At 48.0% G+C, this 16,393-nt stretch overlaps 1 protein-coding gene across 3 annotated transcripts; it reads left to right on the plus strand.

The window, feature by feature from the left end:
• The first annotated feature begins 39 nt into the window (after positions 1–39).
• On the plus strand, positions 40–15,787 carry SPINT1 (serine peptidase inhibitor, Kunitz type 1). Of its 3 annotated transcripts, XM_052694524.1 has the most exons (11): positions 40–191; positions 360–841; positions 6,746–6,897; positions 7,639–7,777; positions 8,823–8,993; positions 9,492–9,518; positions 10,803–10,928; positions 11,686–11,736; positions 11,980–12,150; positions 12,734–12,790; positions 13,737–15,787. In XM_052694524.1, the coding sequence occupies exons 2-11, from the start codon at positions 403–405 to the stop codon at positions 13,931–13,933; spliced, it is 1,530 nt and encodes a 509-aa protein (XP_052550484.1). In that variant the 5' UTR covers positions 40–191; positions 360–402; the 3' UTR covers positions 13,934–15,787. The 3 variants fall into 3 exon arrangements, with proteins under 3 accessions (XP_052550484.1, XP_052550486.1, XP_052550485.1); XM_052694525.1 differs by lacking the exon at positions 10,803–10,928 and having other exon boundaries at positions 41–191; XM_052694526.1 differs by lacking the exons at positions 10,803–10,928; positions 11,686–11,736.
• Positions 15,788–16,393: the final 606 nt, after the last annotated feature.

Below are 16,393 nucleotides of genomic sequence, written 5' to 3' on the forward strand. Positions count from 1 at the left end.
CTTACGCAATGCAGCGTGGAGGGGAGTGACTTGATTTTTTTTCCCCTCTCTCTGGGAGTTGGTTTTCACTTCCTGCCCCTTCTGTGCTTTTGTCTGCACTGGACGCTGCTGAGGGCACACCTGAGAGGTGAAGGTGTAGGGGACCAGGGGGAGACCCCACTCCTGGCATCGGTCCATCTAAGGCCGCACAGGTGGGGGCCGGTAACGTCGGTTTGGGGGTGAGCTTGCAGGGTTGGGGGACACGTTGGCCACCTGGGGCAAATGGGGCCTTGGGCATGTTCCAGATCCCTGCTCACCCCACGTTGGCAGGTACCTGGATACCATCCCTCTTAGCTTGTCTGTTTTTTCTCTCCCTTTAGGAAAGGACTAGGGTCACAAGGTGGGAAGGATCGGGTTGCTGAGATGGCCAGAGGAAGACCAGGTCCACAGACCGGACTCTGGGTCTGCCTGGTGCTGGTAGCAAGGGTGGTCTTTGGTGAAGAGCAGGAGACAAAGCCCTTTGGAGAAATGTGCCTGGAGAATTTTACAGCAGGGATACCGGGTTTGGTGCTGGACACAGATGCCTCCGTTCAGAATGGAGCCACCTTCTTATCATCCCCCATGGTCCATCGGAGCAGGGACTGCATGAGGGCTTGCTGTAAGGACCCTGCTTGTAACCTGGCCCTTGTGGAGCAGGACCCAGCCTCAGAGGAAGACCACATCCGGGGCTGCTTTCTCCTCAACTGTCTCTATGAGCAGACATTCGTCTGCAGGTTTGCCAGGAAGGTCGGCTTTCTCAACTTCCTGAAGAGGGACGTCTACGATACCTACCACCAGGCAATACAGAAACATGGATCTAGTGGTAAGGAGTACATAAAGGATCTGTGCAAGCTGGGGGTAGGCAAGCACTGAGGGCTTTGGGCCTCATTTCTACCATTTCTTATTTGTGCTGCTGCATTTCATCAATTCACGATCTGTTCCAGTTTACTTATTAGTAAATAGAGCAGGAGCCATTCTGTAACCTATTTGAAACAGGTGGAGAGTGTGTTTACCAAATGCAGGCTGTATTTTTGATTCTTGACAAGGCAGAGAAAAATATATTGTTTTTCTTCTTTCTTCCTCCTTGTTCCTCCTACCCAGCCCTGTAAGGCTGGAAAGTGAAATCCTCTAAAATTGAAACTGTATTTAAAGGGCTGCATTAAGTTCCTAATTGCTTGGGGGCTGGAGACAGGGCACAACCTGCATACCTTTCCTTTTGCCACAGCCCCAATGTTGTGAGGCCCCTCTGTGGGGCTTGTTGAGGCTGCTTGGTTTTGCTGGCTGGGTTTTGATCATGTCGCTTTCACTCTGGGTCTGTTTATCTCTTTCAGCCTCTGCTTACTTGCTCAGAAAGTTTGCACCTGGCCTAGAAATCCAGGTGAAAAACAAGCTAATCTGTACCTGGCCACCAGCCACGTGCTCTGTGATCTCCTTAAAAAGCTGTGTTCCGAAACACTAAAACCAATTCCTCCTGTTGCTTCCTTCCTCCCTTGTTTTGGAGGAAGCCTAACAAGCCTCTGGCACGACTTGGTCTTTGGCAGCTTTAACCAGCTTACTGCCTGTGGTGGAATGGACAGAGCTTCCAGGAGATTTTCCTCAGCCCCTCAGCCCGCCCCTGGTGCACAGTGCAGGTGCCCAGGGGAGCAGCTGAGTGCGTGACACTTGATCATGTGAGCTGCATAGTCTTGGATCTTCTGCTGGATGTGCCAGCCTGCGAGGCCAACAACTTTTGGCAGAGCAGAGGTGGCTCTCCTGTCTTCTCTTTCCCCTAGTTGCTTCCCACTGCATTTTAGGGCTTTCTGGTGAATCTCAGCTCCTTGTTGCAGAAGGCATTCCCATGCCTTTGCTCCAGGCTCAAAAGCCTTTCCACAGGGGTACAGCTAGTGATGCACTGAAAGCCACGTCTCCAGGAGTAGAGGTGGCATGATAGCAGCTGCCTGAACTCCCACATGTTTTTCTGTAGGAGGAAAAGGTAATGCATCATCCTCAGTGCATCCTGGTTTCACAAGGTTAGATTGAAAATATGATGTGCTGTTGAGCAACGAGGTCCCTTCACCTCTGCAGACCAGCAGGCTGCAGCCCCCTCCCCAGGCTGCCCACAGCTGTGCAGGGCCAGATCCCATGGTTGTGAGGTGGTAATGGTGGAGCAGAGGGACCACGGTGGAAATGGAGAACATGGTAGAAGTGCTCTATGAGCCCACCTGGCAGCAAAAAGGATATTGGATGTGGGTTTTCCTTCCGGACCTGTTGTGGATACCTGAAAAGGCAGGGTGAAACTGAGGGTAAGGAAGATGTTTTTAGCACACTGGACTTTCCCCCTATGCTTTCCTCTTGGACCTAATTTTGTGCTGCAGATAAAGATGTCCGCTCACTGTCGTGCTGCTCCTCTCTGAATGTGCAAAGCTTTGTGGCTGCTCTGGACCTGGGCTGTCATCGTCTCCAGGGCTGGGTGCCGAAGAGTGGTGGGGAACTGTATGATGCCCTTCTTTATATGCTGTCTAGTGTCCTCAGAGCCCCGAGGGTGTGCTCAGTGGCAATCTCCAGATGGGCTCTGCAAAAATGAGGATCAAAAGCATGCTTTTCTAGCCAATAGTGAAATATGTGTTTATGTGGCTTAGCACCCCAGTGGGTGATATTAAAGAGAACGGCCACATGTTGCAGGACTCACAGTACTGCTACAATAGACTTGCTGGATTCAGAGGCTTATAACTTTTCACGTGGAGATAGGTAACACTTGAAAGAAAGCACAGCTGGGGACTGCTGAAAGACAGATTTAATTATGGAGTGTTTCCTGATGGAAGCAGCTAAATGCTAGGAGAGGGAGACAGAGGAAGCATTGCATGTGGAAACGGCACAGGGTCAGGGCAGCCTTGGCGTGTGCCACTGCCGTCCTGCTGAGGTGTTACAGCTTCAGAAAAAAAACCTGCAGGTATTGGCAACAGCAAAAGCTCCTGCTGCCATAACTAAGAAGCTCTACCCCCTTAAATCACTCCCCAGTCTGAACTTTGCTGCGAGTTTTCTGCCTGGCTCACTGGGGAGGGGCAGGCTCACCTGCACTTTGTTGGTAATCATGGAGGCCGGCGTTGAGGTAACCACTGTGAGCTTATTCTGGTCTGGGCAAACCAGTTCTGGGCGTGATGCTGGAAAATAACCTCCCTGAACCTTTGTCCGTTTCTTGAACCGAACCCTTTGTGGGGGTTGTGAAAGGCTGGGTGACACGCTCCAAATGCCTGATCCAAATGGGAGACGGGTGGGCAGCAGGGAGGGTTTTGCAGCCCTGGCTGTGCTCCTGCCTGAGGGGCTCAGCTGAGCTCCTGGATTCCCCTCCTGCAAAGCTTCATGTCAAATGAGTGTTGAGAGCTGCATAAGTTGTGGAAAATCTTCCTAGTGCTGGTGTCTGGCCTTTTGGTTTGTGGGGGCCACAGTGAGCCGTGCCAAGGCACAGTGTGGGCTGTGGGAGTGATGATAAACAAGCAGAGGCAATCTCAGCACATTCTGCTGTACTGAGATATCACTTTACAGTCTCAAGTACCCACGGCGTGGTATCATCTCTGTGAGTGCTGGAATGGAGAAAATCTGGTTTTCTGTGAATTTATGTCTCAAGGGCGGTAGTTGGAATGTGAGCACCAAAATAGAAATCCTCACACTGGGAGCTTTGCCTTCTGCAGGATTTTACCAGCATGTTCCTTTTCTGACAGCAAGGCCCCTGCTGGGGTCCCCTCCCACCCCTGTGCTTACTTTTACAGCCTTCATAGGATTTCAGTGTACTTTAGACTTCTGTTTCCTATCAACTTTGGTTCAGGTTTACTCACTGGTAGAGCTGAAGCCAAGTAAACCATTCGCTGAATAAGCCTTGAAGTGACCTGAAAATTTCTTGAAAAGCAAAAAACAGAAACTGAGACCTGAATAACCTATGAGACACTCAAATGTGCAAGATTTTAGCTGTGAGCATTTTGGATTTACTCTATTGAGTTTTTCTGCAGGATCAGCAAAAATGAAAGATAAATCTTTTTCCTATGTGTTGTGATTGGAAGCTGAATTTGTCACTCGATGATGTGACTCCAGCAGCTGGTGCCCCACAGAAAAGAGCATGACATGCAACAGCATCATAAAGCTTTAATATCCCCGTTAATTACAGACTTCTACAGAAACTTTCCAAAGAGCATTAGAACAAAGGCAGCTTTCATTTTTCAGACAGCCTTTCATAGCAAAAGGAGCTGAATGGAGAACTTCCCTTTCCAGAGCATTTTGTTGGCACTGACCCCAGCTCAGTAAGCATTTGTCTATAAAGCTCAGGTGGAGAATGCCCACCTGCTTCATACAGTCAGTGATGAAAATACACCGATGTTGGTGAGCTTTCTCATATTCGAAGGAGAGAAAGTAGAGCCCTCTGAAAATGAAGTCCTTCATTTCTATGGAAAGATCCTCCTTGGCAATCCCTACACACAAGCAAACCCTCTGGCTTTCTGGGGATGAGCACACCTGGGGAACGTTGCTCACCAAAGATGGGATCTGGAGAGGTAGCTGACCCTGTAATCAGAACCAATCTTTTACTTCACTGTACAATCCATAACTCAAAGCAACTAAACCAACCTGCAGTAAAGCATTTTGTTTGTTTTTTCTGGTGGTTTTTTTCTTTTTTTTTTTTTTCTTTTTTTTTTTTTTTTTTTTAAGTGTATGTGCTTAAAAATGTCAAGGAAAAGCATGACCTGGAGTTGCTGTAAGTTAATGACCAATCTGTGGCTCTGCAGAACGGGTCTTCCCCTGTGTCTGCCCCCACCTGATGAGCTCAGCCTGGCAGGAAGGCAGCAGGGAGCAGATTGCATTTCTCAAGGTTGGGCTCATGGCATCTGTTGGCCCAGCAGAACAGCAGGAGCATCCATTTCCAGAGCTCATGGCGCTGTGTACCACATAGCTGTGGGGCTGTTGTTTCCTAGTTTGTTTGGAGAGCACTGTCAGCTGAAGTCATTCCTTCAGCTACAAATGGTCCTGTGACCCTTGGCAAGATCTCTTGAAAATAAAACAAAACTCCATTTATTTATTCTGCCAGCCCTGCTCAAAGCCAAGAGGGCCAGGCTGGCCCCAGCACAATTTGGTGTCTTCCAGCTGTCCTTGTGCCTCACTGGGGCCAGTTTCTACCACTTTGGCAGGCAGCCCTTTGAGAGGAAGCAGCAGGGAGCAATGCCTCGCCCAAAGGCCAAAGGATACTGGAGTGGGCACCTCTGCTTGTGATGAAAATGCCATTTTTCTGTCCTCTGCCTGTTTTGGTGGCTGCTGCTGAAAGCCTTATCCCGTGGTGCTACATGAGGAGGACTAAAAGATAATGCTGGTGACATTCAGTAGGGAGCAGCTGGTGTAATAAAGTTAACCAGAAGCCCTGCAGCTGCAGGGTGATTAAGTTCTCACATAGCAAAAGGCAGCCTGACTCCTGGAATGAGGGAGGAGAGCTGCAGGTCTGCAGTTAGGAACAGTGCCCAAAGGGATGATTGATTTTGCTTGGTGTCTTCACCAAGTATCAAAAGATACTGGAAAATAGAAAATTCTGGATGGATATGTGGTCACTCTCACCTGGAGTACACGTTGCAAAACCTTCTATCCTGCTTAATTAATAGGTGAAAGAACTAACAAATGGCTTGTTTTTAATATCAGCTTTGTTTGCATATATGCCTTTTACATCAGGTCCCTTCAGTAGGCTCTAGCAAGGGGCAACAGGTGGGACATGAATCTAGAAATATAGCAAAAAATTAAGACCAGGTCTGAAACAGTGAAAGTAATTAGCTGAGGGAATAGTTTTCCAACCAAAGGCTTTGGGCAGTAATCCTCCTGTTCAGTTCCAGTTGTATGAGAATGGCAGAGTGACACATCTAGATTGAAAATGAAAATTGATGCCTTTCCAAAAGGCACAGGTTGAACCTGACCATTGAGTCCTGGTATGGGAACTACCAGGTGGGGTTTTATGGTCTGAGCCAAGCAGAAGGCGTTCAGACCTTGGAGGAGCAATGAGTCAAAAAAGGAACAATGAGTCAGGCTCACTGGGAGTCACTGTGCAGTCTGATCTTGCTGGCACTGGCAGAGATCAGTTTTCATCTCTTACGCTCACTGTTTGTAGGAGAGTTTAATGGACTGTGGGGGCTGCTGCTGAGTTAATATGTGGAATGGGACAAAAAGTAACAGTGGCATGAATGGCATTTGTGTGCTTTTTCTAAAGCATCTGTGTCAGAGAGTGGGGCGGAAGATGAGATGGGATCCATTCACATCCATCCCCCCCTTGCACAGCTCCAGTTAAGTGCACAGTGCAGTGCGTAGAGCCAGCAGTAGGAATGAAGAGAGTCCATTCCACATTCTTTACCACCCACATCAGGTCATCTCCATTAGTGGTGGGGTGGAGATTGCTCTGTGCTGTTTGCGTGGCCTTCTTCCCACTGCTGAAAGCATGGAGGCTGTAGCCACAGGGAAAGCCTCCTCCTGGGATTTCTGTGGGCAGATGTGGCTCAAAAGGCACTGCCAGAGTGAGTTGTGGAGTTACTAAATGGCTGAGGGCAGCAGTAACGGTACTGATCACCTGTTGCTCACACAGGCTGCAAGAAGCACAGCTGTATTAAAGTGTATTCCTTTTAGTGAATGGCATCCATACTGATTTACTCTGGAAAAGCCCCCTTTTCTCATAATGCGGATAAGGACTGGAGCGCTGCCTCTATCAACGCTTTGCTCTGCTCTTCCTCCACAGATGACCGTCCTCCAATAGCCCGTGCTGGCATGGACATGCGGGTGCAGCCTGGGGAGCCAGTGATGCTGAGAGGCACAGACAGCACAGATGACCACGGGATTGTCACGTATGAATGGAAACAGGTCCTCGGTGAGCCCTCTGTGGAGATAAAGGTAAGGAGGTGAACAAAGGAAACAATTTGGTCTGTGTCGCCTGCGGTCTGCTCCCTGTTGGGATCTCCAAATTTAGCTGAGCTGGAGCAGAAGCCAAGGCTTCTGACTAGCTTCAGCATCTCTAGGGCGTGAACACTACTTTGTAGATGTTCAATGGGGCTTGTGGTTTTAGAAGAACAAACAGTTGCTGTAAAACTTCTGCAAAATACTCCAGAAAGCCTTGAAGCTTTTATGGAGCTCTTGGGGCACCTTCTGGGAGACTTAGTATACCAGCCAATGGCTGACTTTGAAGAGCAGTAATATCTAGCTGTAGGAGATTGTGGAAATCTGGAGATGCTGCTCTCCTTTTTTGTTTCCCCTAGCCCAGCCAAAGCAACTTTTATGGAAAAAAAAAACCACAAAAACAAAAACCCTAAGCCAAAGCACTGAGACATCGGAGCACTGGAACAGGCTGCCCAGGGAGGTGGTGGAGTCTCCTTCTCTGGAGATGTTCAAGACCTGCCTGGATGCCTACCTGTGCGACCTGCTGTAGGGAACCTGCTTTGGCAGGGGGGTTGGACTCGATGATCTCTGGAGGTCCCTTCCAACCCCTACAATTCTGTGATTCTGTGACATTTTTAAAGCCAGAATTCTGCTTGGGGATTTCCAGCCAAACTTGTTTCTTCCTAATACAGCAGAAACATGGGCTTCATTCATCCTCTCATTACACATGCCTTTTCTTCTTTTATTTTGCATTCTCAGAAGCTTGAAAAAGACCTGGCAGAAATCTCCAACCTACAGGTGGGCACTTACGTCTTCCAGCTTACTGTCACAGACACTGCCCAGCAGCAAGACTTCACCAACATCACCATCATAGTGCTGAATTCTGAGCAGACTGAAGGTGAGCCCACAGGCATCTAGTTAGTGTGCCCGAGCTGGGGAGCTTTGCCAGCCCTTCTCTCGGGGCAGATGGGAAAAGAGCACAGGCAGCAGAGTGGGCTTGCATGTCAACTTCTCACAATAAAAGCCTGCACCTGACAAACAGTGAAAGGTCTCTACATTCGTAGCTGTCTATTTTAGGGTTTTCTCATCCTCTTATAGAAGAGGTGGCCTACAATAGTCTGATCCTCTCTGCATGCCATTGCCTCCTCTACTGGATAACCCCAGGGTAGCTGGATCCTGAGGATACATCTGAGAGCAAAAGAGAAGAACCCAAAAGGATTTGTTGACTCCGTGGTTTTATTGTGAAGGGCCTAATTCCCTTAAGCCACAGAACAGGTGAAGTCATCTGTGTGATGTTCAGAATGGCCCCGGGGTTACCTATATGTTTTACTATAATGGCCTTTTTTAATGATCAAAGTACTCAGCATTATAACTGCACTGGGGCAATGAATTCTTGGACAAATGCTGGCCTAGCTGTCAAGCAGAAAATTTCTTCTTGTGCCTCTAGAACCATAAAACTAAAAGAACATCCATATCAAGTCACTCTGTCAGAAATCTAGTGCACTGCATCCAACAGTGCCCAGAGTTTAACACTAGATAATAGCAAGAACATGACATGCTGTCAGTAAACCCTTGCTGTGCTTGGCTAGCCACCAAGGAATTTGCAGCCTTTTTAAGCAAATAGGGTGTCTTTGTATTCAATATCCATGAATGAATCTTCACACAGCAGCAGCATCCTGAAGCAAGGAGTTTCACAGCTGAACTCTCTGCTGTTTGCTTTTATGAATATGGCACCTCCTAAATTGATTTTGTACTCTGTCCTCCTGTATAAGAAAACACATTATGTGATTCCCTATTTGCCTTCCCCTTGCCACTCACATTTTGTAATTCTTTTTCAGACAAACATCCACACTGTTGACAAACTTTCCTTTGGAAGATTTTCTTTTCTCTATGTGAAAGTAAAACATGCTAACCAGACCCTCTTATTTTAACTCTGTTGATAGAGCATTGCTTGACTCCAAAGAAGGTTGGTTGGTGTCGAGGCTCTTTTCCACGTTGGTTTTATGACCCAACTCTTCAGCAGTGTCAGGAGTTCATTTTTGGAGGCTGCAAACCTAACAAGAATAACTATTTACGGGAAGAGGAATGTAAACTTGCCTGCAGGAATGTTAAAGGTGAGTCTGCTTCAAAAATCAGCCCCTTCTTTTTCATAGGATCTGGATGTCCCTATGGGCAAGGACTGCACCTTTGTGGCTAGCAGATATAGTCTGGAGAGCTGAGGAGATGAGGCTGATGAGGGTCCCACAGTGCCCAGCTCCTGGCTCTCTGTTCCCCTGGCTGATGCCAGACTAGCTTCCTTTAGCATCAATCATCACCATTGGCCACGTGTTGGTGTAACTAACCAGGGCAGGCATCAGCAAGAACTGGCTCCTTCTGGCACAACGTCTTCAGTGCCAGGTGTTCCTGGTATGTCCCTGGCTGCACAGACCCTCACCAAATTTTCATCCAGCATCCTTAATCTAAATTCTGTATTTCTACTCCTCACCACTACAGGGCTTTGTTCCAGAAAAGGCACATTTCTTAGGGGAAACATGAAGCAATATAAAGCTGATTCTATGCTGACAAAGCAGCGTGGTGGTAAATTAACTTTATTTTTCCCCTTGTCTCTTCAGGCTCTGTCAGCGGGCGACAAATGCCAGGTAAGCCTCCTGCTCCTCTATATAATCTTGCTGTAAGCTCAGGCTTAGTGTCTCATATCCATTCCTGTGGCTTTTTGATTAGCACTCAGTGTGGAAAATGAGGTGTCGGGGACTAATTTCTTTGCCAAGCCTTTCACTTTCATATCATAGGATAATTCGTGTTGGAAATTGTGCCTGGGGTGCAACCCACTACTCAGAGTAGGGCCAGCTTTGAGTTATGTCAGGATGCTTAGGGCTCTGTTCAAGCCACTTTTGGGTATCCCTGAGGAAGGAGATTTTATGTTCTCTCTGGGCAGCCCTCATATTTGTTTTCCCTTCTATTCGAATCAGTTTCCCTTATTGGATCATTTGTCTGTTGCTGCTCGCCCTTTTACTGTGCATCTCCAAAAAGGGTCTGTCTTTTTCAAAACTTCACACTAGGTCATGTGCTCCAGTCTCTTGCTGCATCTTTGCTGCTTCACTCCATCATGCTGGTGTCTGTTGTGCACCGGAGAGCTCAGACTTGGGCAGAGCACTGATCAGCTGGGACCACCTCAGGGGCAGAGGAAGATGGCCAGTTGTCTCTGCTGGCTCTCCCAGCCTGCTGTGCAGTTGGACATCCTTGCCACGAGAGCTCTCTGCTGATTCACGTTCACTATGTCCACCTTGACTCCCAGGGCTGTTCTGTACAAATCCTTTATCACTTCTTGGTGTCCAGATGCTGTTCTTGTGTGGAGTTGTTCTATCTCAGGTGTGGGATGTTTAACTCTCTGCTTTGTCTTTGCATTTGCCTTTGCGCTTTATGAGCAGAGCTGGAAGCCTTCTCCTGCCTGCCCAGCCCTCGCTGCATGGCACTGAGTTCCCTGCTTCCCCCATTTTTGGTATTGCTCACAAAATTCTAAGTGGTCTTCCCCATATGCGGCTTCACTGCCCCAGACTCTGCCCTTAAGCCAAGGACCAGGGAGTCCAGTGGGCACTCCTTCCCAGTGAACACTGAGCCAAAGAAGGTATTGAGTACTTCCTCAGTGTCTGGTTCTTTTGTCACCGGGTCCCCATGGTGACTGGGGCATTACCATGCCTTGCCTCCAGCTTCTGCGGACTTCTGTTTTGAGAGGAAGCATGGCTGTTCCCTGAGCACTGCTTGGCTTATAAGCAAGAAATTATTTTCTTCTTTTTTGAGTTGAGTGGCACAGAAGAGAGACCTTTGCCAGCCCTTTCACCGCTTTTTAAGTCCTTCATAACACATCTGTGTGGCAGGGAAAATGAGCAAATTTTAATGAACTATCTGAACTGTTTCTGACACAGTATGCAATGGGAATTGTCAGGCCTCCTCGTTCAGATGCAAGGATGGCTGCTGCATTGATGCCTATCTGGAGTGTGATGAAACTCCAGACTGTGCTGATGGATCAGACGAGGTGTATTGTGAACAATGTAAGTTCTTCACATTCTGGCTTAGAAAACTTAGTATCTGCACAGGGATGACTGCAGTGCTCAATGCTTGACTCTGCTTTTTGTTGCTCTGTATTCTCCTGACCTTGCATGAGCTCTCACTATTGCCATATTTTCAGGTTCTGCCATCTCCCATATCTCTGACTGCTACAGCTGATCTCCCCGCTGGGATTTTTCCTTCTACTGTCTTCCCTGTCCCTGCCTGTAAGACTTCAGAGCCTGCCTTCCCCTCCCCTGCCAATGTTTTATTTCTGGATGATCATACCTTCTCTCCTAGTTTATGGAGGTGGGAAATTAAACCATGACTTCTCCCAATTGGTTCAGCATCAAAATCCCCTTAACATCCTCACATTATGCTAACATAAATGCACAGTGGTGAGCTGCCAAAGTCTGTAATCTCCCTCTCTCCTTCTCACAAAATTCACGTAATCTCTTCCCTATGTGTGGGTATTTTGTTACCTTCCCAGGCTTCTTATTTTGCCCTCACTTATTTCCCAGACCAGTACTTCTTAAAACCTGGAGTGAGAGCATCTTCCCCTTTTTTTCTTGGTGGAAAAATCTAAGAAAGTTGAACTCAAATTGGAAATCATTTCTAGTTACTACTCTGTGTTTTCCCATGTTCCTCTCATAGCTTTGAGCTATCTAAGAACCTCAGAGTATATCTCCTTTTCCCTGGCTTGTTGTAGCAAATAAATGTGCAGGAATGCCCTAAGATTAACATAAAATGTTTCTTTTGCAGATGCTCGTGAGTTCAATAGACTGCAGAAAATCAATGTCACACATAAGCAAGGTACACACTGTCAGGAGCACTTTGGCTGACGTCTGCCATCTCTTGCCTTTTCCTTCAGCCCAGTATTGGTAGTGGCAGCTCACTTTGGCCTTGCCAACTTGAGCAGCTGCCAGATGGGCGGTGGGCACCCAAGTGCTATAGGTCTGCCTTTGCTACAGTGCTTGTGCTCTTCTATCATGAGCAGAAGTTGGTGCTCTGGTAAGACGCTGCTTGGGCTACAGCATCTCTCCTTTGCTTTGCCAGCTCACTGTGTGGACTTGCCTGACACTGGACAGTGCACAGACAGCATCCCTCGCTGGTACTATAATCCCTTCTCTGAGAAATGCGACCGCTTCACCTACGGGGGCTGTGATGGCAACATGAACAACTTTGAAGAAGAGGAAGAGTGCATGAAATCATGTTCAGGCGTCACAAGTAAGCAGGAATAGTGAGGGCTGGAATACAGATCAGACTTGGAAAATCCATCCAGATTAAGTTCTGTGGTGACAAAGAGGCAGTGACTTGGAGCCTTTAGACAGGGCAGCTCTGTTCTCAAGTCCTGGCCATGCCCCACAATGTTCTGCAATGTATTGACTGCTTATGGGGAACAACGCATGTCTACAGCATGTCTGCAGTACAGCCTGTCATTTGTCAGAGCTGGAGAAATTCTGTGGATGCTAATGTTCAGAAAGGTACAGAGTAGCATGACAAAACTAGCTAGAGTCATGGTGTGGCCTTTCCAAAGAATATAATTTTCTAGCTTGGCTCCAGTTCTCCACAAGTGGGAGGAGAGAAATGAAGAAAATTCTCCATACTAGGGAGAAGTTCTAAACAATCAAGAGGGAAAAATTTCACGCTGCAGTGCTCTGCAGGTGTTGCTGTGGAGGCCAACAGCATAAATAGGAGGAATTCTGACACTGCATGCATCCAGTCATTTCACAGTACTGGAAATACGCTCCTCTGAAACCTGTCTCAGCCCTTGTTCCTCTTAAAACTCTTCTTCTTACTCCCAATTCAGAAAGAGATGCCATTGGTCGGAGATGGGAAACATTTGAACCTCACAGTGATATGTTGAGTGAGTAACAATATGATAATTGATACGGTGATATGATGATATGTGATATGATAAGTGAGTAACAGTTCCTCATACAGAATTTATTTGTTGCTTTCACTGTCGTGAAAAATACTTTGCCCTTCCTTGGAAATATTACTCTTTTTACCTATTTCCTGTGCCCCTTCTGAGACTAAGGGAGTAGTGCAGTATTTGTAGGATGCTAGCAGGGGCTAGAGAGATTTTTCAGTGGACCATGCACCTTTGGTCCAATTCCTGCTTTGTCTGTGACTCTGTAGATCATTGCAGAGGCTCCTCATTTCTTTTTCATCAACATCCATGAATGCTGCAGTGTTCAACATCAAAAAACGTCACACAAAATTCCTCCTCAGGGCCACATTTACAAAAAGGACCACTAAATTCTGCAAAAAAGAATGCCCAAGTGAGTATGTGAATAATGTTGGATGCTAGATTGGGGTGAAGTCTGATTACCCTATCAACCCTCAGAGCTGTATGCTCACAACACTGCTACAAGTTCTTTCTCAACACATTCACCACCGCACCTCACTCCCATGGCATTCTCCTGGCCAGGAGTGCTCCCTGTGACCTCACTTTGTGGCCTCTGCATTGTTGTATGGAGAAAATCCAGCACTGGAGAAGAGTTTGACATTTAAAGATGTGCCAAATGGCCAACTCTGCCAAAGTCACCAAATAGCCTTTAGAGGGCGTGGTGCATCCAAGAAATGATGGAAGCTGTGATCTGGGAGAACAGAAATACTCTTACCAGACCCTTTTCCATGTAGCTGTCTTTCTCACTTAGTTTTGCAATGCCCACCCTGCTGTCAGCCCACCCCTTCTCATCTTTTCCAGCACAGCTTCTCCAGCAGCTTTTGTGCTTGTTCTTAGTGTGCTGCTGCAGAGCTTGTGGAGCAGATCTCCTAACTTATTCACATTCATGTGTCCCCTGCAGGTGCCTTTGAAGTGGTGATTGCTGTGCTCCTTGGGATCTGCATCATGGTGGTTCTGGCCATCATAGGCTACTTCTTCCTGAAGAGCAGAAGGAAGAGCAGCCGCCGCCGCCAGCCAACCACTGCTACCAACTCGACCCTGTCCACTACAGAGGACACGGAGCATCTGTTTTACAACGGTGCCACCAAACCAGTCTGACCTGCTCCAGTCTCTCTCCCAGCCACACACTGGGACATTCCCAAGAACTTCTGGAGTTTTGCTTTTAGATGGGGGCCTCGGCCTGGAGGGCTCTTTCTTAGAAGACATTGGTAGCCTGAGGCCAAGATCTAGCCGTGATTTGGCAGTAATGTGGCTAAATTGACATGGCTAAATGATTGTCGTGGCTAAATGGCTGCTCTGGACTCAGGACCTGGGAGCATTCTGATGCTCTCTGAGGTCTATCTCTTCCTAACCTCAAGCAATCCAGTGAAACTTTGAATGACATCTTTCTTCTTGCTCAAATCTGGAGCACAGCTCAGCTCTGCTTACTGAAGGACCCTGAGATTGAATCTGTGTAGCATTCATAACGGTGAATGGTACAAGCTCACCATGGCCAGCAATTTTTTGTTAGCAGTGCTGCTTCCTGCCACTTGGCTTCAGATTTTCTACCCTTTCTCCCAAACCTTTGCCAAGTTGCCCTGCCTTCCAGCTGTCCTCCTGGTCGTGGTGAGCCCTGCGCAGGCTGCGTGCTTCTGGTAACCGGCCAGTCCTGGGCTGGACCTGTTCTGAGCCCTGCAATACTTTCCAGTGGTTTCTGTTCTCAAGACAGAAGGAATAACAAATAACCTGTTTTAATCACTAGGCTTTGCTTTTTAACAGAAAAGCACACCTAGAGTTTTTCTGCCTGGCTGCCATGTTGCAGCCACCTACATACAGTATGTGTCCTCCACTTTGTGAGTTGCCCTGATTGCTTTTCCAGTGTTCAGTCTGACCCTGAACATGCTCACAAAATACCTATTTATTCTCACGTGAAATGAAAGGGAATGCCCAAACTTTTTCTGCTGATGCTGAAGGGAGGGCAGAAGGATCAAGCTCCCCATTGCTGCTGTGGTGCCAGCTAGTGTTGCCCATGGGAAAGCACTGCTTGCAGTGTGGGAAATATGCTTGAGGGAGGAAGGGAAGGAGAGGTTGCTGGGGAGAAGCACAGTGAAGGGATGTTTGAAGGAACCAGAGGGTTTCCTGGAGGCACTGATGCCATCTGTGTGGTCCTGGCTGTGCCAGTGAGCAGAGCTGGTAGCTGATGCTTCCTCCAGGAAGCTTGTGCTGCTGCTTCAGTGTTACTACCCTCTCCACAGCCTCTCTCTCACCTGAGTCCCTGGCATCAGGAGCATGGCCAGCGAATGTCCCCAGATGTCCTTCCTGCTGGCCTGTCCCTCTTTGTGCAAGATGAACCTACCCTGGGGGGCCCAGAGCTCATCCCTGGGCCTGTGGCAGCATGTAACAGCTCCACCACACTGAGGTGCTGTGTTTTCCCCGTGGCCGATGAAGCAGGATGCCACCAGCTTTGCATGGCTGCATCTCCAGCATCAGGCTTGTGCCTCTGGATGCTGAGAGTTTCTGTTGTGAACAGAAGCTGATGTTTCTGTAGTCCCTGGTATGCTCAGTCTGGCGTGGGATCGGTACCAGTCCCTGAACCCCCTTTGCCTGCTGCTCCTGGAAAACTGCTGTGAAAAGAGAGGAAATCAGGGTGTGTGATGTGTTTGTGTGTGTGTGCATGTGTGTGTAAGAAAGCACAAATTTATGTACAGATTTTAGTTTAAATTCTTGGACCCTTTCAAGGCTGGAAGGGAGGAAATGGCTGCCCACAGCATGGTGGCAATCCAGCTGCCTCTCCGCTGTTGCAGGAGGGCTTGTTTGATTCCGCCATGGCTTTTCATGGCCTATCTTGTATCATTTCTTCCATCACTGTTTTTCTTCCAGCCTATGCAATAAACTTACCATCCTGATTTACTTTTTGTGCACCCTCTCTGATAATACTAGTTGCAATAAATGGGAATTGTTTGTCTTATCTGACTTGGGAGTGGTGTCTGAGAAGCAATGACCTGTGGAGGGGAAGGTGCCGTTCCCATGCCTGCTATCTCCCACCCTTTCATCTGCAGGTGTTGCTGCAGCCAGGTCCTGCGGTTTGGGGGAAGGGGGGTACACCACGAACAGGTGAATGCAGCAGGTAGGGTTAACCAGAGAGAGCAGTCCTTCCTTGGGAGTGCTGAGAGTGAGATCATTGCCCACTAATTCAGAGAGATGAGGCAGGGTGTAACCTGAAACTGGGCTCCAGCTGGTCAGACTGGTTCTGGTCTGAAACCAAGAGCAGACACTGCACTTCAAACAGAACCTGCTCGAGCTGCATCTCTGGGCTGACGATGGCTCAGGCACAAGATAATAGTGATGGATGTGCATTAAACTTCACTGAGCAGGCAGCACAGGGTGTCCCAGCACTGCTCCCCTTCACATGAAGCTTTTCTTAGCTGCACTCTGTGTTTTGCTATCATTGTCACCCCTCTCCCAACACCACCCCCCCACATACACACCTGCTGTCCTGTCCAGCTGCTGGCACCCGCATTGCCCTTGTGTGCACTCTGGAGACACACTGGCCTGCTGATGGAGTCGCCAGTCCTGGTG

This window comes from Tympanuchus pallidicinctus, unplaced genomic scaffold (genome assembly GCF_026119805.1).
Source record: "Tympanuchus pallidicinctus isolate F22 unplaced genomic scaffold, pur_lepc_1.0 scaffold3, whole genome shotgun sequence".
NCBI lineage: Eukaryota > Metazoa > Chordata > Aves > Galliformes > Phasianidae > Tympanuchus > Tympanuchus pallidicinctus.